Below are 22,503 nucleotides of genomic sequence, written 5' to 3' on the forward strand. Positions count from 1 at the left end.
TTCCCACACAGTGAAAAGGGATATTGTTTGGAGTTGGGCTCCTTAAAGCAACTGCATTTCAACATTAGCCCCATTCACTTCTTGTCCTGTTCTCAATGGATATGACGAAAACTACCAACACACGTCCCATAAAGTGACAACATTTAATGTTTATGGCTTAAAATGATGTGAAACTGAAAAAATTACTGCACTGCTTGGGAGCCTTAAAGAGGCAGGGCACCTCTTCCAACTCTTGATTCTACTTTCACAATTTCTGTGGATACTTTATAACCAGAGCTCTGAGATGTACCACAACATACCAAACCTATGCTAATACAGCGTCCTAAAACATGATTATCCTGAGTTCTGAAAATCTAGAAAAGACACAGCAGTAATGCCACTTTTAGGCTAGTCTTATTGTTATTCACTTAGGATTGTCTAGGGAGCGCTCTATTAGCGCTCTGTATTTAGTTTAACACAGGAGTCTATGTACCCCATCTAAGGTAATGATAATCAATTGTTGGGTTTCAGAGTAACATTGTTGGCGTCCATCTGTCTCAGGAGACAATGGAAGAGTACACCTTCGGGGGTTAAGTTAAACTGGTGGAGCGCCTGATACACAATGGAGAGACTGATACACAATGTGGCGCCTGTAGCAACAAAAGCAGACCTTTTCATGTGCCCCACCTGCAATAAAACATGTCTCTTTTGTATCATTCTTCCATTGTCTCCTGAGATATATGGATGCCATATGTTGTCTGGGCAGCCCAGGACCTTCATATACAATGCCCAGGCTTGCACCCCTGAGAGGTCATTTCAGTGCTGCAAATGCTTCTACTTTGCCGATCACTCATAGCCAGGTAAGATTGGAAACCCAGCCACGTGGGCGGGGTATAAATATTATTACTATAATTATTATTATGGATACACTACCAAGATCTAAGATGGATTTAGATTTTGGAATTGAAGATAATCAAAGACGGCTTTGTTGCTGAGATCAGCAATAAGCCTAGATCTTGCAATCTGAGATAAATCTAGCCGTTTTGCGCTTTTCGTTTTTCCTAGCTGTTTTTTGAAAAACTTAAGTTTGCAATTTTGGGGTGGGGTGTGCGTGCAATTTTAGTGTGTGTGTGCCAGCAGTTTAGCCTTGCCTAAGGACCGAGAACTCCCAGACGTGCAAGCTGGATTTCAAAGGGGCAGAGGAACCAGAGACAAAATTGCAAACATGTGCTGGATTATGGAGAAAGCTCTACTTCTGCTTCATAGACTACGCAAAAGCCTTTGACTGTGTCAACCACAGCAAACTATGGCAAGTTCTTAAAGAAATGGGAGTGCCTGATCACCTCATCTGTCTCCTGAGAAATCTCTATGTGGGACAAGAGGCTACAGTTAGAACTGGATATGGAACAACTGATTGGTTCAAAATTAGGAAAGGAGTAAGACAAGGCTATATATTGTCTCCCAGCTTATTTAACATATACAGAATTCATCATGCAAAAGGCTGGGCTAGATGAATCCCTAGCCGGAATTAAGATTGCCGGAAGAAATATCAACAACCTAAGATATGCAGATGACACAACTTTGATGGCGGAAAGTGAGGAGGAATTAAAGAACCTCTTAATGAGGGTGAAAGAGGAGAGCGCAAAGTATGGTTTGAAGCTCAACAACAACAAAAAACTAAGATCATGGCCACTGGTCCCATCACCTCCTGGCAAACAGAAGGGGAAGAAATGGAGGCAGTGAGAAATTTTACCTTCTTGAGCTCCATGATCACTGCAGATGGTGACAGCAGTCACGAAGTTAAAAAACGCCTGCTTCTTGGGAGAAAAGCGATGGCAAACTTAGACAGCATCTTAAATAGCAGAGACATCACCTTGCCGACAAAGGTCCGTATAGTTAAAGCTATGGTTTTCCCAGTAGTGATGTACGGAAGTGAGAGCTGGACCATAAAGAAGGCTGATCCCCAAAGAATTGATGCTTTTGAATTATGGTGCTGGAGGAGACTCTTGAGAGTCCCATGGACTGCAAGAAGATCAAACCTCTCCATTCTGAAGGAAATCAGCCCTGAGTGCTCACTGGAAGGACAGATAGTGAAGCTGAGGCTCCAAGACTTTGGCCACCTCATGAGAAGAGAAGACTCCCTGGAGAAGACCCTGATGCTGGGAAAGATGGAGGGCACAAGGAGAAGGGGACGACAGAGGATGAGATGGTGGGACAGTGTTCTCGAAGCTACTAACATGAGTTTGACCAAACTGCAGGAGGCAGTGGAAGACAGGAGTGCCTGGCGTGCTCTGATCCATGGGTCATGAAGAGTCGAGCACAACTAAACAAGAAGATGGGCTACCTTCCCAAGTTGATGAACCCTCACTTCCCTCTACGGCACGTGCAGAAGCTGCCTTCTTGACCGTTAGACCCACTACTGGTCTCATCTGCTCAATCCTCCGGAGCCTCTCTTTGCATTCAGGGGAAGGATGAGATGGTTGGACAAGCTACCAACATGAGTTTGACCAAACTGCAGGAGGCAGTGGAAGACAGGAGTGCCTGGTGTGCTCTGGTCCATGGGGTCACGAAGAGTCAGACAGGACTAAACAACAAAAGGCGGGTTGGCCACTGGCCCTGGGGCACCTTGCCAGGGGCCAAGTGCAGATAAACTGGTGCACCCTCCTCCCCTCCTGCCCCCATTGTCCCCCACACCCACCCATGCGCCCACCTGGTGGCAGGCGGCGCCGGCCTGGAGCATCATCTGCTGGGTGCCGATGATCTTCTTGCGCCTCTTGCACTCCTCCCGGAGCAGCCGGGCCTCCTGGGCTCCCCGGGCCACGTCCTTGGCCAGCAGGTCCCGGTGGGCGTCGGCGGCCCTGAGCAGCTCCTGGGTGGCGCGGAGCTGGGCGCCCAGGTAGTCCTGGCAGTGCAGCAGGTACTCGAGGCTCAGCTGCGCCAGGCGGAGGAGCCGCAGCAGCAGCGCGTCGGCGGGCGCCTGGCACCGCGGGCAGCGCTCCCGGCCGGCGTCGCAGAAGGCCACGTGCGCCAGGTGCTCCTGCAGCGCCGCCACGTCCACCTCGGCCGCCACCCGCTCCACGTCCACGGCGCTCAGGCGCCGCCAGTCCGGGGGATCCAGCCGCGGGCGGAACTGGAAGGCGGGGACGGACTCGGCCGGGGCAGCCATGCTCCAGAACAGCAACCGCGCTAGGACTGGGGGCGGGGGGGGGGAGGAGGAGGCCCGTTAGTCGGCAGTGGGGCCCGGCCGCCCTCCCCCGGGGTCGCCTCGCATCCCCCGGCCGGCCCCGCGTGAGGGGAAGGCGGGAAGGAGCCTCCTGCGCGGCCCGGCGGATCTAGGCCCAGCGGCCGCCTGGCGCTTCTGGCGGCGCGTCGCGCGCGTTGCTATGGGAACGGGGCCTGGTCGACCACGGCCCGCCTAGGCTCCTTCGAGGCCAGGTGAGGCGGTCGCGAGACCACGTATGAGGATGGAGGGGGAAGGGGCGCCCAGGGTCTTCTAGTCCTACCCCCGCCCCGCACACACCACACACCCAAACAACCCCCCCCCAACAACCCCCCACAGGGAAGTTCTCGTGCCCCCTGCCCAGTTCGAAACCGGTCCCTGCAAACGTGCAGGGGGTAACTAGCCGGTCGGATTCTCCCTCCTTTTATATACAGTGAGTATATATTTAATTTTTATTGCATTTTCTGTTTTAAAGTTTAAAGTACTCATTTTTACATCCTTAAAATATCGATGACTCCCCTTCTCTTTCCATGGATCATTTTACATATCTTATATCCTTGCATATTTGACAAAAAAAAACAGTGCTTTTTTCTAAAATAAATAAATAAATAAATGTTTAGGGGTACTCTCATTGTGACTCAAGAAAATCACCATTTTATAGTTCAAATCGGGGAAAATAAATACAGTAAATGGACAAAAGTACAAGGATTCACAAAATGTTTAGGGGCATGCGTACCCCTTCACTGACCAAAACTATACCAATCTGTTTTCCATTATTACATCCATCAAAACTTATTTACACTGTTGAATTTATCTTAACGCTGCCAGCGTTTTCAGCTGTACACAATAAATTCCTATATATTCAATAAAGGTTTTCCAATCTTCTCTAAATGTATTATTATTATCTTCCTCCTGGCTCTACACAGCCTGCAAAATAGCTGTGCCCTTTTAAAATGTGGCTCTTTTTTGGGGGGGGGGGGGGTTTACTGGGTGGTTGTTTTTATTTTGATTACATATATTGTGTTTTTTATGTTGATATTTTCCGTGAACCGCCCCAAGACCTCCAGGTATAGGGTGGTATATAAATTCAATTAATAATAATAATCATCATCTATTGAGTTTAATTAAGCAGAGGTCTTTAAGCAGAGGCTTGACAACCATATGTCAGGAGTGCTCTGATGGTGTTTCCTGCTTGGCAGGGGGTTGGACTCGATGGCCCTTGTGGTCTCTTCCAACTCTATGATTCTATGATTCTATGAGTTTAATTAGATTTACTTCTAAATAGACATAGAGAGGATTGCACTGTTAAGTCCCTGTCGCCATCCCCCAGTGAATTTTAGCACCCTGAGGAGTCACTTGTGGGTTTCCTGCACAGCACTATGCTTGCCTTCAATTACAATCTCACTAATTAATGGAGAAGGGATTTTAATCTGCAGATTTATATGCAAGTTAATTAAGCCACCAGTTATACAGATTAAAGCTGGCAGTCTTAATCAATGCAGACGTAACTTTAAGATGCACAGATCGATTACACAGCTTACTAACGGCCCAGGGCGGGAAATAAAGTTGCAAAACTAAACGATTTGCTTGGGAATTCGTATTGGAGACATTGGGATTTGCTTCTAATGCGGGCTAAAATTCAAATGCTGCACGCCTGTGCAAACTTTATTCCTTGCAACCAGGAGGTGGGATGTTTAGCTAGGCCAAAAGAGAAATGCGCTCCTGGAATTGGGCGTGTTAAATGCATTTTAATTTTTGCAACAAACTTCTGGCCACCTTCAAAAGAAGACAGCAGCGGGGCAGAGGAAGGGAGAGCCAGGCCTCCAGGGCCTAAGTGAAGAAGACCCATCTCCCTTCTCCCTGCTTGGCCTGCCCCTGTTGCAAAGAAAGGAGCTTTACAACAGAGGCTCTGGGAAGTGTAGTTGCGCAAGGAATCATGGGACCATAGAATTGTAGAGTTGGAATTGAGCACGAGGGTCATCTAGTGGTCCAACCCTCTGCAATGCAGGAATCTTTTGCCCAACCTGGAGATTAAGAGTCTCATGCTCTACTGACTGAGCTATCCCAGCATAAGAGTGTTAGTGGGGGGAAATCGAAAATATATATGTAATTGAAATCATATATATATATAAAATTTTTACTCAATTTTCTGTCTTACAATATTTAAAATACTCATTTTACATCCTTAAGATATCAGTGACTTCCTTTCTTCTCTTTCCATGGTTCATTTTATATATCATAAATCCCTGCATATTTTACAACAACGATACCATTCCGTATTCCCTTATTGCATCCATCAAAACTTATTTACACTGTTGAATTTATTTTAATGCTGCCAGCGTTTTCAGCTGTACACAATTATTTTCCATATATTCAATAAACATTTTCGAATCTTCTTTAAATGTATGTTCTTCTTGTTCTCTTATTCCATACGTTAAGTCTACAAGTTGAGCATATTCTGTCCACTTGAGTTGCCAATCTTCTGAGGTTGGGACCTCGCTCCTTTTCCATTTGGGGGCTAATAAAACATGGGCCGCGGTAGTAGCATGCATAAATAACCTTTTTTTAAAATGAAATCGAAAATCTGCTGCAGTAAACGGTGCTATACCAGCAGTCACTCAGCTCCACAGCAAGAGCCCAGAGACACACATGCACTATTGCTAAGCAGCCACAACAACACCCCCTCCTCTGTTCTGGGGATTCTCTTATCTTGTGCCCAGGCAGTGTCCTTCAGTTTCCGCTTGCTGAATCATGCCTCCTTCAGTAAAAGACGGTGGGTGGGTTGCATTGCAGCCTAGCTTGCACAGCTTCCACCCCCTGCTTTCCCCCCTTGCATGTCCCCGAGGGGATTGGATTCCCCCTCTCTTCTTTGCATGCACCCCAACCCAACTGGCTGCTTCTCTGGACTCATTTCTCTTCCCCGCCTCTTTTATTCCCCAAGGCTAATCCCATTATCTGCAAGAGGGAAGGAACGTGGAGATGAGAGGGTTGCTTGGAATTGTCAGCAGTGTGGCTGAGTGGCCCTGCTGGCAAGAGGATCTCAATGCAGAACAATAACAAATGCATCCTCTTTGCTAGCAAATGCAGGAGAATCCCCAGGCAGAACTGCAGGATCCGATTGCCAATGTGGTAAAAAGCAATTAGAATCATAGAATTGTAGAGTTGGAAGAGACTCCGAGGGTTAACTAGTCCAACCCCCTGCACTGCAGGATCTCAACTAAGCATCCATGACAGATGGCCATATAACCTCTGCTTTAAAACCTCCAAGGAAGGAGAGTCCACCGCCTTCCAAGAGAGTTCATTCCACTGTCGAAGACCTCTTACTCTCAGAAAGTTCTTCCTGATGTTTAATCTCCTTTCTTGTAACTTGAAACTATTAGTTCAGGTCCTGCCCACCAGAGCAGGAAAAAACAAGATTAATCCATCCTTCATGTGACAGCCCTTTATATATGCACAGTATTTGAAGTAGCTTTCATATACCGTATATTTCTGTGTATTGGACACCCCCATGTATAGGATGCCCCCTATTTTTGGGGACTTCAAATTAAGAAAATGGGGGGGGGAATTGCCCTGACTTGTTGAAAAAAAATTTTTTTTGGGGGGGGGGAGGATTACCCAGAGGCTAACAGCCATGCACGTTTAACAGGCTGCCTATCAGCTGTGTAACGTTGCGCTGCCCACGCACAAATGGAGCTGTGCGAAGACGCCGCACAGCAAAAACGGACTGCCTACAGCCTCCCTCCCAGCTGTAGGGTGGGCAGAGTGGGAGGAGGCAAGCAGACTACGGAGGGCCCACGGCTCGCCACTGCCAGAAACGTGATTGCTAGAGCAAGTACCATGTTTATTTATATAATTGCTATATTTCATGGATAAGACGCCCCACATTTTTCAACCTAAAAAATTGGGTCGAAAAACCTCGTCTTATAGATGAAAAAATACAGTACATCTTGTAAGTCCTCTTTTCCAGGGTATACATACCCAACTCCCTCGGCTGTTCCTCATAGGGCTTGGTTTCCAGACCCTAGATCATCTTGGTCATCCTTCTCTGCACACATTCCAGCTTGTCAACATCCTTCTTAAATTGTAATGCCCAGAGCTGGATACATTATTCCAGGTGTGGTCTCTGACCAAGGCAGAATAGAGCAGGTTTATTGCTTCCCTTGAACTGGACACTATACTTCTGTTGATGCAGCCTAGCATAGCATTAGCCTTTTTTTGCTACTGCATCACACTGTTGACTCATATTAAGCTTGTGGTCTGCTATGACTCCTAGATCCTTTTCACATGCACTGCTGGCAAAAGGATCTAGAGTTCCATGCGTATCAGCCGGAGCAACACTGGACCCAAAGGCCGCAATTCTATGCACAGTTCTGAGTGCTTTCTTTCGCATTAACTTCAGTGGAGTATCTGTGTGCCTAACACAGGTCTCCCCAGGCACTGTTGAACTACAGCTCCCATCATCCCAGGGCATTTGCCTCGCTGGTAGGGGCTGATGGAGGTTGGAGTCCAAAAATGTCCAGAAGGGTCACAGGTTCTCCATCCTGGAAATTGCAGTCAAAAGGAGAGGCGGGTGGGGGGATGTTTGCCAACTGTGGAAGTTTAAAAACATCCCCCAACACAACTCTGCATTTTGGATGGTTCCCAAGTTGCTTGTGGTTGCAGGTGTGTATGGAATAAAACCATCTATGGTCATAGGATGCTGCCTTGTGCAAAGGCAAACCATCTGGCTCACCCCAGTCTACTGACAGCAGCTTTTTAGAGTTTCAGACAGGGATTTTTAGCATCAATACCTGGGGATGCTGGGACTGAATTTGGGACCCTCTGCGGGCAGATAGAGTGGCCCATTCCATTAAATGCCAGTGACTGCTATACTGATTATTTTTCAAAACTCAGGGAGAAGGGACAAGATTATCCCTCCACTACATTAGTGATAACAAGTTAAAAATGCTAGTGGCAAGAATTAGGTTTATTTGTTGTCTGTATAAGTTCACAGAAAGCCTAGAGGTAGTGTTTTGTTTTGCTAGTTTACATAGTTACACTACAGGAATTATTATTATTTTAAAGTGGCATGTATACTAATATAACATGGAATGTTACTGTATACATTATTTTGGTACTACTGTTTTTTAAGAACAAAACTAATCTAAATAATCCAACTTTTTTGTTTCTTTAGGTAAGTAGAGAATATTGGCTATAGTATTGCAACATCACATAAATGCAACATCACAAAAAATGACGAGGCTGTGTTCAGCCAAAAGCAGCCATTCATAAGTTAGTACTGTACACCAATGCCTGTAATACACATACCTATATTTATTAGAATAATTTTAGTGGCCTCTAGTGGGTGTTTGTGGCATTTTTTTATTTTTTACATTTAAAGCACCTAAACTCATGGAGGACATTTCTTGCTGCCAGGTCACTATCAGCCTACCAGGTTACTTCTCCTTTATAAGTGCTTACCTCCAGGGAGTTGGTAAAGAGGCGACTAGAGGAGATATGATAGCCATTGTCAAATATCTTAAGGGCTGTCAGCCACATGGAAGATGGAGCAAGCTCGTTTTCTCCTGCTCCGGAGGATAAGACCCGAACCAATGGCTTCCAGGTACAGCAAAGGAGATTCCAAATCAGGGATCAGCAAACTTTTTCAGCAGGCAGCTGGTCCACTGTCCCTCAGACCTTGTGGGGAGGGCCAGACTATATTTTGAAAAAAACTAATGAATGAATTCCTATGCCCCACGAATAACCCAAAGATGCATTTTAAATAAAAGGACACATTCTACACATGTAAAAACATGCTGATTCCCGGACCGTCTGCAGGCCAGATTTAGAAGGCTATTGGGCCGCATCGGGGGCCCCCGGCCTTAGTTTGCCTACCCATGTTCCAAATCAACATCGGCGGGGGTGAGGTGACAACTTGAATAAAATATTGGGCGGGGGGGAGGCCAGGAAAACCCCACCCCGCATAATCAATCACAAGACATCACACATACACACACACTATTTGAATGGCAATGCCCATCAACTTGGGGGGTGGAGGTGGGCAAATATTTTTTTGGAGGTGAGTTGGCTCCTATGAACATCAGGAAGAACTTTCTGACAGTGGAACAAACTCCCATGAGAGGTCATGAACTCAGAGGTGAACTTTGGGCTTTCAAACTTCAGCAGCACCCTGTGTGATGCTAAAATTCAGTGACACACACACACCCCACCTCTTACACTCGGTTCTAACGGGTCATGCTACCCTAAAACCGCCTCTGGCGGGCTCTCCTTCATTGAAGGCTTTTAAGCAGAGGTTGGCTGACCCCCCTGACCTGTATGATCCAGCAGAGATTCCTGTATTGCAGAGGGTTGAACTAGATGACCCTTGGGGTACCTTCCAACTCTACAATTCTAGGATTCTGTGTCCTGGGGAGGGGAGAGATCCGTGTAACTCGAAAGCTCACATTTGCCTCTTCAGCAGAGCTTCGGAAACCAATTCTGTCTTTTTAAAAAAAAAGTCATCCGAAACGAGACCAATCGCGAAGTTGGCAACAGGTAAACTCGGCGCTGAAAGTGAGGGCGCGAAGTGAGGGCGGCAGCGGGCTTCGGTTCCCCTTAAAGCGCATGCTCAAGCCAGCCGGGGGCGTGGACTTTTGACAGTTCGCCTCTCCTGCCCTCCACGTTCCCCTTTGCGAGGGGGCGGGGCAGGCGCCAGCGCGGCCAATCGGCGGCTCCCACGACCCACCCCGTGGAACCTGGCTCGGAATGTTGAAAGTTCCAGAGTTCCGAAGTGAACTTCTCGGCGGGTCGGGCGGCGCACGTGGGGACGGAGCGGCTCCGCAGGCATGGTGTCCCCCCGGGCTTACTCGAGCAGGCTGGGCACGGCGCTGCCCTTGCTTCTGGTCCTGTGGGACCTGCACTACCAGGGTGAGGAGGAAGCGCTCGCTGCTGCGGGACTGGGGTGGGCAAGCCCGGGCGTTTGCTTAACCGGGAAGTAGGGCGGTTAATTACCAGGAGGAAAGTTAAGCGAGTTGTTTTATTTTTCAGAGGTGGGGAAACAGGGGCAATATATGAGGTGCTGCAGTTTAGGGCGTTTCGACTTTCCCCACTTCCAAATCGGGTGCTGAAAAGGTGGTCACAGCGCTTGCGAATCCCAAAGGTGTTTTGGCTAAATTAGTATGATTCAGTTGTCCTTGGTAAGTAGAAAGTGTGTAAAATAGCACTGAAACCATAGAATTGTACAGCTGAAAGGTAGCCTAAGGATCATCTAGTCCAACTTATTGCAAAATGCAGCTGTCCCATATCAAGATCGAACTCGCAAACTTGGGGTTATCGACACCATGCTCAACTAGTCGAGCTATCCAGGTATGCTCAGAAATGACTGCCTAGTACTTGCAGTTTTATTGTATGTATGTTGTTGTTGTTGTTGTTATTATTATTATTATTATTATTATTATTATTATTATTAAAGTAAAATTAAAACTACTTGGTTTTCTGAAAGCAGTTTATGTGCTTTAACCTAGACTTACCAAGCTAAATATTGCCCAGCCACAAAAATAATAGCAGATTTGAAGTCCTCACACCCAAAAATGTGTTTTGAAGACCTCTCACTGAAGAAATTGGCAAAAATTAAGTTTCACCCCCTAAAATGATAGCAAAGCTGTCCTCCTTGGGGGGTGGGGGTGGGTGGGTGGGTGCGATTCCACTTAATAGTGAACGGCAAAATGTGAGCTGGCTTTTTGGGCCACTGCAGAGTCTAGCGTGGGTTAACGTGTGGAATATGGACCTGCTCATCTGCTGGCCGGTGCCAAATGGTGGCCCTAGCAGGGCTCAGGAAGGGGCTTGGGTGGTGTAGCATAGCAAATATGTGCGAGGGATCCTATTGTGTGTTGTCCGTAAGGGGAGGGAGTCAAGTTTTGCCAGTAGTGATCATGACTCTTTGCCAATTGTTGGAGAGAAGAGAGATGCAATGGGAGTCCTGTCCTGTGTCTGTTCAAAGATGATAAAAGTATTCTCTAGCATTTTTCAGACCAGCACTATACATATCTTATTTCAGTTATATTCGGTGAGCCTTGTTCCCTAGCAACTGTTTAGGATTTCAGTTTAAGAATATGGTTTGGGAAGTGTCCAGCTAAAATCTTGCTTATTTTCCGGCATTGCTCAACTCTCACTGTGAGTGACATTGGGCAAGCTACACTTCCTCCAGGCTCAGCTGTTCCAACTGTAAAGGGGAGAGGACATTGTCATCCTGCCTTAAGTTATAGAACAGTTCTAATGATGTAATGTGTGTGAGGCACTTTGAGCATGTAAAAGGTAAAGGTAAAGGTACCTCTACCCCTACGGGCCAGTCTTGCCAGACTCTAGGGTTGTGCGCCCATCTCACTTAAGAGGCCGGGGGCCAGCGCTGTCCGAAGACACTTCCGGGTCACGTGGCCAGCGTGACAAGCTGCATCTGGCGAGCCAGCACAGCACACGGAACGCTGTTTACCTTCCCGCTGGTAAGCGGTCCCTATTTATCTATTTGCACCCGGGGGTGCTTTCGAACTGCTAGGTTGGTAGGCGCTGGAACCGAGCAGTGGGACCGCACCCTGCCGCGGGGATTCGAACCACTGACCATGCGATCGGCAAGTCCTAGGTGCTGAGGTTTTACCCACAGCGCCACCCGCGTAGGAAGATATAAATATTTATATAAATTCTGATGGCGATATTATAGTAACACAGCATTTCCTGTTAGTAAAAAGCTGTTGTTGGTGTGTTGTCCTGAGCTCCTTGGATATTATTATTATTAATTAAATCTGTATACTGCCCTTCATCCAAGGTCACAGGGCGATTCACAACATAAAAATACAAAATGAGAGCAGGAAATATATAATGATACAAAAGCACAGCAAAACCAATAACCCTCTTCCCACAAACACATGTACATGGTCATAGAATGTTATTCAGCCAGAGATGGTTGAAGAGGAATGTATTTGCCTGGTGCCTAAAGGTGTATAATGAAGGCACCAGGCAAGTCTCCCTGCGGAGAGCATTCCACAAACGGGGAGCCACCACAGAAAAGGCCCGTTCTCATCTTACCACCCTCCGGACCACTCATAGAGGAGGCACACAAAGAAGGGCCTCAGAAGTTGATCTCAGGCTCAGGGTAGGTTCATATGCATTTAATTTGTGAACCGAGCAATTGCAAATACTGTGTAAACAAAAATTTCCACAATCACAACAACCACAATAGTGTTTCAAAGCCCATCCTTTCTGTGCTTCCTTTATCCTCACATGGGTGGCTGTGACCGGGGGTCTATGGCTATCAAGGCAGTATCTGTGTACTTGGTGGTCAGCATATATGGGTCAACATAGTTTCATACATATGTATGATACTATTATAATGCAATCTGTTAATTGGCTGTGGGGCATAGCCTGAAGACACATGAGGTCACCACCTTGCTGAAGCTAAGCAGGTCTTGTCCATGCCACCTGAGAACCAGCTCTGGTCAGTGCCTAGTTGGGTGACCACCTGAGAGCAACATACATGCCATCTTGGGTTCCGTGTCAGAAGAAAGGTTCCATGTCAAGAAATAAATAATCCTAATATTCTGAGTTTGCAGGGGCACATATGAAGATCACGTGTCTTGTGATAGGAATAGAATTGTGTCTAGTGCTATTGCTGTGCTTTTCGGCAACCATAAGCACATTTTACTGTAAATAAGCTCTGATGAACCCCATGTGACACTTCCATGTTGAGGAGAAAAGGTAGATCAACACTATATATTTTTTAAAATTAAGTTTAAAACACACTCAGCACATATTTAAAGCCACACGGCTTCCCTCAGAGAGTCCTGGGAAAGTTTGTTAAGGGTGGTGGGAATTGTGTGAGTCTGTGTGTGGGAAACTACAGTTCCCAGATTTCTTTGAAGGAAGCCCTGCGCTTTGAATGTGCTTTAAAAGTATTGTGTGCATCTGCTTCAAGGTATAATGCCCCATCCCTATGCATTTAGAATAAACACATGGCACAGCCCTGATGGAGTGTACCACTTCAGACTGTAGATGGGAGGAGTTTCCTGCTGTAATGTTTTTTGGCGTAGAAAACTCCTTGCGCTGGAAAACTTGCACATCGAGGAGAGAATTGTGTTACGACTCTCTCCCCCTGCTCACTGTCTTAGCTTTGTAATTACAGGGAGCTTCTCTGAGACCTATAGGCTAGGTAGCAGGTAAGCCGGTAGTGCCCTTAGCATCTAAAGTGGGACAGTCTCAGCAGTACATGGTTATTCTGAATGAATAAATTGACTTTACATTGAGTGGTTGTATGTGGAAAACTGCAATCTTGGAGTTTTGTACTTTGTCTTTGAGGGATACACTTGCATGCATTTATATATGATTTCTAGCTATATAAATACTGGCTCTGGTTTCGTAAGATAAAGTTGAACTCTTTATAGCTCACTCATCGCAAGTAATAAGAGTCTTGTACAGCCTCCATAGACACTCGCGTAACTTTGCTTTCGGTTTTTCTCTTAATAACACCCAGATAACCGCGCTTCATATTTTTTGAGGGCATGCATGAGGTAAGAAGAGATTGCGCAGATATAATGTAATTTGGCCTCCAGAGTTTTTATTGTCCGTGATGATGCGTGAAATGGGGAAGGAAATCATCATATTGGCTGTCAGAGCTCAGTGAGTCTGTTGAACATTTAGAAGGAAAAGTTATTTGTACTTGAAAATGGCAACTTTGATTTGGAAATCGGTGTAAGACCAAAAAAGGAAGGGGAATTTAAAAAAAACACACCATATTCCTTAGTTCCTTCCTTTTCTTTCTAAATGCAGCTAGCTAGAAAGTACACAGAAGTGTATTTGTTTGCGTTGGTGACCCCATTGAAAGCACAAAAATGCGCTTGAGGGCAGCAAACTGAATTAACTTTATAAATCTTATGACTATTACGTATTTAATGATCTGAGGGAATGAACTCATTTTAACTTTGAGAAAAGGAAACAGAAATTTCATCATGGCTGGATAGTGTATGCAGATTTTTATTCTGTTTTATTCATATTCATGTATGATAACGTGGTGGCGTCAGCTTGGAGGGAGGAGGGAAGCAAATAAAATAGTAAAACAATTCAATTTCTTTTTTAACGATATTAATAATTTTTTTTCTTCATTCAGGTGCGGAATGTGGGATAAACGCAGAAGTCGAAAAACAACTTGAAATGGGAAAGAAACTCTTGGCGGCTGGACAGCTGGCAGATGCTTTGTCTCACTTCCACGCTGCCATAGGTGTGTGTCGAAAAGCAGTTGCATTTCATTTGATAGCGTTTGACTTTTGGCAAATTTTTGTTCTCCTCTCTTTTACCCACAAGTTCACTGTTCATCTACAAAAACCTTTTCCTCGGTGTACCATCCCTCTTGCTGATACCTAGTGTTTTGAAAAGTAAGCAGCACATTGCCTCCTGTCTTGTTCCTTTTGTTCATGATCACTGGTCGATGTTCTCTAGTATGTTATGCCTGCTCTTCTTTTAATTCCTGGTGAGCTGCGTATTCAGCTGAGTCTGCAGTAAGGAGTCTCTCTCTCCCCCCCCCCATCCACAGCTGAAACAAAGACTATATACCAGGCATGTCCAAAGTCTATTTCAGGGGCCTAATCCAGCCCGCTGTTCGGTTAAATCCAGCCCCTGTGGCAGTATATCTTCTGGGGCAAAATCCTGAAAAAAGCTCAACAACTTCAATCCTAAAAAAAGTCAACGACTTTGGTCGGCCCTCACACATGTTCACTTCTTCAAATCTGGCCCTCTTTGAAAAAAAGAGTTTCAAGTAACAATAAGCCCCACTGAAATCAACAGGACTTGCTCGCAACATGTGATTGTAGTTGGGATCAGGGTACACATGTCATAATTTGCAAATGCAGCTCCAGTTTGATGTAACAATCCCAGTTTGACCTATCAGTCCAGGAATGAGCCGTGTACCTGCATTTTCCTCCTTAATTCAAGGACCTGGTTTCTGCAAAGTTAGATCTGACCCTAATTTTGTATCCTGGTTTGAGGGAGCCCTTAAGCCAAAGCTTACCAGTTCAGAAACTAGGGAAACCATGGTTAAACTAGGCATGTGAGGGGAGGAAGGTGCATGTCGGCACATGGCTTGTTTCTAGGCTGGCAATGGTTCATTGGACTGTGGTCATGAGGTCTGAACCAGGCCTTTGCCTTAGTAGTAGTGACTTTTGAATTTTCTGTCAATTGCCGTATTTTTCACCCTATAGGACGCACCGGCCCATAGGACGCACCTAGATTTGGGGGGGGGAATAAAGGGGGGGAATTATTTTCCCCCCCAGGCGCGGGGCTGGGGCAGGGGAAGCCCGAGCTTCCCCCAACGCCAGCTCCCAGAACGGGACCCAGAGCGATGCCGAAGCTGCGTGTAGCTTTGGCATCGCTCTGGGAGCTTGCAGGGCTGGAGGAGGGGGAGCCCTCCGCCAGCCTTCTAACCAAGTCGGGGGACAGCGGGAAAGGCGTGCTGCGCCTCCCGCTGTCCCCCGGGTTTGCGGGGCTGGCGACGGGGAGGAGCAGGCTTCTCCCCCCCCCCCCCCGCCAGCCTTCTAACCAAGTCGGGGGACAGCGGGAAAGGCGCGCTCTCCAGGCTTCAGCGAAAGCCTGCATTCGCCCCATAGGACGCACACACATTTCCCCTTCATTTTTGGAGGGGGAAAAGTGCGTCCTATAGGGCGAAAAATACGGTAAATGGGCATGCTTGGTGGTAAAGCTGTCCTTGGTGCATTCTTTAGACTTGGTTAGTCATGGCAGATAGAAAAATGCAGCATGTTGTGAATTGTACAGGACTTGGTTTTTGTGTTTTGTGTATTGTTATTTTTTGATATCGTTCGTGTTGTTGTGTGGAAAATACTAATAAAATTTATATATATATATTTAAAAAGAATTGTACAGGACTTATCCAAATCTCCCAGATGTCTGTGGGCTCTGGGTGTTCAGAGTGCGATTCAGGCCTGCTTAGGGAAATCCAGGGGGTTAACACACTGACCCACAGGCTGGCATGGGCCCAAACCCGATATGGGACCTTCATCAACATATAAAGCAGGAGGAGTGAGTATGAGGTGTAAGTGGGAAAGGAATGCTGAACTGCCCCCCCCCCCCGCACCTTTTCTCCCTGCCTTTTGTTGCTCCAGCACTTGGTCTCCATTCAGGACTCTGGTCCTACTTTTAATAATAATAATAATAATAATAATTTAAAATATATATATATTTATACCCCACCCTCCCCAGCCAAGACCGGGCTCAGGACGGCTAACAACCAATAATAAAAACAAGTTGATTAAAATACAATTAAATACAATTTAAAAGATTAAGATACAACATTAAAACATTAGGATGCAGCCTCTTCACAGGAAGAGAAAGGAAAAAGAAAGAGGGGGAGGGAATCAAATTGGCTCCAAGCCAAAGGCCAGGCAGAACAACTCTGTCTTACAGGCCCTGTGGAAAGAAATCAGATCCTGCAGGGCCCTGATCTCATGAGACAGAGCGTTCCACCAGACTGGAGCCAGTGTTGAGAAGGCCCTGGCTCTGGTTGAGGCTAATCTAACTTCCTTAGGGCCCGGGACCTCTAGCGTGTTGCTATATATGGACCTTAAGGTCCTCCGTGGGGCACACCAGGAGAGACGGTCCCGTAGGTACAAGGGTCCTAGGCTGTGAAGGGCTTTAAAGGTCAAAACCAGCATCTTAAATCTGACCCTGTACCCCACTGGGAGCCAGTGCAGCTGGAAAAGCACTGGGTGAATATGCTCCCATGGCAGAGACCCCGTGAGGAGCCTCGCTGCAGCATTCTGCACCCGCTGGAATTTCTGGGACAGCTTCAAGGGCAGCCCTGCGTAGAGCGAATTACAGTAGTCAAACCTGGAGGTGACCATCACATGGATCACTGTGGCCAGGTCTGTATTTAATTGTATTTGTATGTGAACGAGACTGATGCAAGGAAGGAGAAACTTTGCCTTTCTGTCCCTGGGGCACCAGGTTTGGTTCACAGCAAGGGGCTTGCCCATTTCAGCAGAATAGAATCCTTATAAATGGAGACCTGCTTTACATGTGAAATTTGTGCTACACAAATGTAATCTCCTATGTATGGGAGAGATCAGGAAAGACTCAATCCTGCGTGAATAATTGCAGAAAAACCCTCCACCACTTGGGTTGTGTTTCAACTTCTCTGCCTTTCTTGGGAGAAACTTTGTGTAGGTTTGGGCCTGATAGATTTTCTCTGTGGCAGGTCAGCTAGCAAACATCATTGTGGCGAGGAGTGTGACAAATGTTTTAGGCTCTTCTTGACTTTTTCTACTTTCAGGGCTTCTCTCTCCCTACTCTGCTTTGCCCCTTTGACAAGGATGCTCCTGAAACGCTGCTGATAAGCATTTCCAACCCATGAAGTTTGGGCTGCACTTTGCAGCGATTTTTTTCTGAATTGTTCTTAGCTACTAACGTGGTTAAACTTGAGCTCCCAATTTACCGAGTCGAGGCACCAACGACCATCCATTTCATGCGCCGGGAGAAATCTTCTGGCTCGGAACGCTGAGCTTGCTTTTATGCAAGCGATAAGATGTTCGGGTAAACAGATGCTGGGGCTGATGGATGGTCTGTGATAGCTGTGATCCTGCACCCCTAATCGCAAAACCTGGATCTTTGGCAGAGAGTAACAGATGAGTCTTTGTAGATGTAGATGTCTTCCATTCTAGGTGTTCTCAGCCAAGAAGTGACATTTTTTGTAGCGCGTTAAACCTTAATTTCTTTTCCTGCTACAAGGGAGGTGGCACTTCATGAATAATTTGGGGAACTGAGGAGGCAGCTGGGTTTTCCCTGATCTGTTACAAAAGCTGTCATGTGGCTGCATAACATGAGCTTTCCACATAATGTGGCTTCAGGACGTGTTCTTAGATTTTCTCCACCACCTGTTGATGACATACATCTACCTTACAGCAGGTGTTGGATAGAAAGGTTATCAACCAAAGGAATGGAATTTAGCAAGACTGATTCCTGGCACCTCATATTGTTGCAAGTTTAGTATCCGGAGGACTGGGAGCGTAGGATATGGAACAGCAGGAGCATTTCCCAGAAAATCCTGCCTGTCGCCGCCACTGCCTGTCACCAGTTTTCTGGCTTGGTTTGTTGTGCCAGGACAAAAGGGAGCTTCAAAGGGTGTTTAGCTATCTAGCTTTACCGGTAGTCGAAACAAAATAAAATTGAATAAAATAAAAAAATCAAAAAATCCTTCCATTAGCACCTTAGAGACCAACTAAGTTAGTTATTGGTATGAGCTGTCGTGTGCATGCACACTTCTTCAAATACCTTTACTGGTATATACCCATGATTGCTTTTAAAATACCGTATTTTTTGCACCATAACACTCACTTTTTTCCTCCTAGAAAGTAAGGGGAAATGTCTGTGTGTGTTATGGAGCGAATGCCTGCGGGTGGCGGGGGGGGGGGGTCTTCTGCAGTCATGAGCAGAGGATCCATCGTTCCCCTTCCTTCCCCCCTCCGTGGTTACAAAGCATGGATCCACATGGATCCTCAGGATTTTTGCATTGGGCTACTCCAAACTCACTGTCAGATCACATGTCTGTGGCCACAGCATGAACCACAAAAATCATATATCCACTATTTCGTTTAGAATATTTTTTTTCTTGTTTTCCTCCTCTAAAAACTACGTGCGTGTTATGGTCTGGTGCGTGTTATAGAGCGAAAAATACGGTATATTTATGGCGGTTGTTTCATTTGTGTTTTGCGGTTTATGGTTTATCTTGTGATGGGAAAGTCTTAAAATCTTGTGTGTGTGTCCGTCCGTGTCCCCTACTCTGGCTATCGGCATCTCCATGCTGCTGAAATGTTGTGTCCATTATCTGGGGTCATGGGCTTAAAAATGTTGCCAAAGGCACAAATTCAGAGAACACAGATTGTGATAGACGGGAGAAGTACTTCAGTAGCAGGAGTAGGAGTAGGGAACCCCTGGCCTTTGAATGTAATTAGAGCGGCTGGGTCCCCCCAGGCCATTTCTGCCAAGACACACCTTCCTGCCCTCTGACCTTTGCAAGGCCTGGCAATCAGCTGATCATTGGTGCTTTGCAGGCTGTGCTTTTGATTTCAAACCACAGGGGCAAAAATGAGTCCAACCTAAATGAGCCTACCTATCAAACTTAGCCCATAGGGGAAAGATAAGGATCCCTCCATCTACTGCATCCAGTTCTGTGGACAAAGGAAACAATAGTTTAATTGCAGGGGGGGGGGCTAGCTCTCTTTTTTGTCATGCTTTTTGTCATGACCCCATTTTTTATTTTTTTTTGGAAAGGTGTGCATGGCCAAGTTGGGCAGAGTGGGGAATTGTGGATTTCATGAAGCCTCCCCTTATCCCTCCTGCCCCCTCCCCTCAATTCAAGCTCTGGGAAGAAGTATCTGGTTTGAAGCATTGAGAAATTCCTCCTTAGCCAGGGGTAGGCAGCCTAAGGCCCGGGGGCCAGATCTGGCCCAATTGCCTTCTCAATCCAGCCCACGGACGGTCCAGGAATCAGCGTGTTTTTACATGAGTCAAATGTGTCCTTTTATTTAAAATGCATCTCTGGCATATTTGTGGGGCCTGCCTGTTGTTTTTACATGAGTAGAATGTCTCCTTTTATTTAAAATGCATCTCAGGGTTATTTGTGGGACATAGGAATTCGTTCATTTCCCCCTCCCAAAAATATAGTCCGACCCCCCCCACATGGTCTGAGGGACGGTGGACCGGCCCATGGCTGAAAAAGGTTGCTGATCCCTGTCCTTAGCAAAGCCTATACAATGCAACATTCTTGGTGCGGGAGGAAAGTTTTGTACTTCCATTCAGTCCCATAGCATCCTCATTGTCTGGGCTGGGAATAAGAAGTTAGGGTTGGCATGTTTCTGTCCCTGCTGATTGCTGTATCAGCAGAATTAATGGGGATTCTTAGAAGAACATGCCACCTCTGATCTCCGGTGAGATGGTTATTTGGCCTTCCGCAAATGAGAGACGCGGGAGCCTGCACCAAAATGTAAAACGGCCTTCGAAAGGCAAGCCTGCAGTTTGAGATAAAAAGCTTTAGCATGTAGGGGGCTTGACTCCATTCCGCAGCTGGAATCCACTTGGACGCTCACCTCCTGAAGCCCTAAAAAATAACCAGGAAGCTGAATGCTCCTATGTGCGTGTGATTTTCATTTTTTTCCCATTAGCGTTAATAGTGCAAATGTGTGCCGAACGGCTGTCCTATGGAAACGTTCCCTCCGCTAATTAAATGGTGGTATCAGGCTGTTTAAAAATTCTGGTAATGGCGCTGTTATTTCTCCTTATTGCATGCTTAGTTGTATCCAAAGATTTGGCTGGCTTGAGGCTATGTTCTGATTGCTGCTTCTTCACTTGCAGAAGGGGACTCTGATAACTACCTTGCCTATTACAGAAGAGCCACAGTATATTTAGCCATGGGCAAATCTAAAGCTGCCATTCGTGACTTAAGCAAGGTGGTTGAATTAAAGCAGGATTTCACATCGGTAAGCAATACTTTCCAGAGACTCCTCCAGGGTGGATGAAAACGGCTTTTGTCTTTGTTTTTTATGTTGCCTTTTAAATGGGAATCTTTTTTCTCTCTCTAGTAAGTGGCATAATCCAACAGAAAACTTTTTATTATCCTATAACTTGGAGAGGTTAAATGTAGACTGAAATTCCAGCAACTGCAGGATACAAAACGTGCTTTAGGAGAGAGGGCCACCTTTTCAAAGTAAAATAAAAAAATTTCCAGTAGCACCTTAAAGACCAACTGAGTTAGTTCTAGGTATGAGCTTTCGTGTGCATGCACACTTCTTCAGATACACTGAAACAGAAGTCACCGGACCTTTCTATATAGTGAGAAGGTGGGGAGGGGTATTACTCAGAAGGGTGGTGGGAATGGGTGATTGGCAGATAGCTGTGATGAGCCTGTTGACGACTCTTAACGACTGCAATAGGTCTAACAGGAAAAAGCAAGGGGTGAGAAGGTGGAAAATGGCTTTGTCATGTATAATGAGATAAGAATCCAATGTCTTTGTTCAAACCAGGTCTCTCCATAGTTTTAAGTTTGGTGATAAGTTGCAATTCAGCAGCTTCTCTTTCCAGTCTGAAGAAGTGTGCATGCACACGAAAGCTCATACCTAGAACTAACTCAGTTGGTCTTTAAGGTGCTACTGGAAATTTTTTTATTTTGTTTTGACCATGGCAGACCAACACGGCTACCTATCTGTAACCTTTTCAAAGTGTTATTTCAGCTGCTGATGGGATTGTAAGGTGCCTAGTATTGTGCTGATGTTTTGATGCAAAGTAGGAGTGACCACTGAAGGGACACGGGTGGCGCTGTGGGTTAAACCACAGAGCCCAGAGCTTGCTGATCAGAAGGTCGGCGGTTCGAATCCCCGCGATGGGGTGAGCTCCCGTCGCTTGTTCCCTGCTCCTGCCAACCCAGCAGTTCAAAAGCACCTCAAGGGAAGGTAAACGGCATTTCCGTGCGCTGCTCTGGTTTGCCAGAAGCGGCTTAGTCATGCTGGCCACATGACCCGGAAGCTGTACGCCGGCTCCCTTGGCCAATAAAGCAAGATGAGCGCCACAACCCCAGAGTTGTCCACGACTGGACCTAATGGTCAAGGGTCCCTTTACCTTTACCTTTAGGAGTGACCACTGAGTATTGACATCAAACCTACATAGATTCTTACATGCCCTCAGTTGGTTTTTTGAGACGGATTCTTCAGCGGTCTCCCGGCCTTCTTTTCTAAATCACTAGATCACAAGCGGGCAGGGATGTCTATCATTTTGCGTATGTTGCCCTGTAGAACATTGCGCACCTACGTGCTGCAGTTCCCAAAGGTTTAACAAATCAACCATTTTCCCATGGAACCCTGGGACTTGTAGCTCTCTGAGAGGAACTGGCGTCTCCTAACGGCTCTCGGCATCCTTAAGAAACTACATTTCCCAGGATCCTTTGGGAGAAGCCATGACTGTTCAAAGTGGTACCATAGGGCTTGAAATGTGTAGTGCACATGCAGCCCACATCTCTTCAGAGGCAAATTCGGTTGAATTCAGTGGGGTTATTTAAAGTGGGAAAATTATTGAACGGGAGTGGTAATAGACAGCCTCCCCAAAGGCTTTGTAAGGCTGGGGGTTCTCAGTGGAAAATGCCCCCCCCCCCACCCCCAGTAACTGACCTGTGCCTCATAATACAGATTCTCTCTTCCTTGGCGATCTGGACATTTAGCTTATGCCTTTTGACTCTTGGTTCTAGCTAGGCAGCTTCCCAAATAATTACCTGGGGTGGTGGGAGGGGC

At 46.3% G+C, this 22,503-nt stretch overlaps 2 protein-coding genes across 4 annotated transcripts in view; one reads left to right on the top strand and one right to left on the bottom strand.

The window, feature by feature from the left end:
- Nucleotides 1–3,343, bottom strand: part of DZIP1 (DAZ interacting zinc finger protein 1) — a 35,886-nt gene extending 32,543 nt beyond the window's left edge. For 2 of the 3 annotated variants that reach the window (XM_081858083.1, XM_081858084.1), the window contains exon 1: nucleotides 2,690–3,343. In XM_081858083.1, coding sequence (XP_081714209.1) covers nucleotides 2,690–3,145 — 456 coding nt within the window. In that variant the 5' untranslated portion in view covers nucleotides 3,146–3,343. The remainder of the gene's footprint in view (nucleotides 1–2,689) is intronic. The other variant, XM_081858082.1, reaches the window with a different exon arrangement.
- Nucleotides 3,344–9,929: 6,586 nt separating this feature from the next.
- DNAJC3 (DnaJ heat shock protein family (Hsp40) member C3) overlaps nucleotides 9,930–22,503 on the top strand; it is a 40,781-nt gene continuing 28,207 nt past the window's right edge. Inside the window, exons 1-3 of the mRNA XM_081858180.1 lie at nucleotides 9,930–10,105; nucleotides 14,331–14,441; nucleotides 20,579–20,703. Coding sequence (XP_081714306.1) covers nucleotides 10,024–10,105; nucleotides 14,331–14,441; nucleotides 20,579–20,703 — 318 coding nt within the window. The 5' untranslated portion in view covers nucleotides 9,930–10,023. The remainder of the gene's footprint in view (nucleotides 10,106–14,330; nucleotides 14,442–20,578; nucleotides 20,704–22,503) is intronic.

Source organism: Podarcis erhardii (assembly GCF_964252035.2).
Source record: "Podarcis erhardii genome assembly, chromosome: 4".
In the NCBI taxonomy this organism is placed as follows: Eukaryota; Metazoa; Chordata; class Lepidosauria; order Squamata; family Lacertidae; genus Podarcis; species Podarcis erhardii.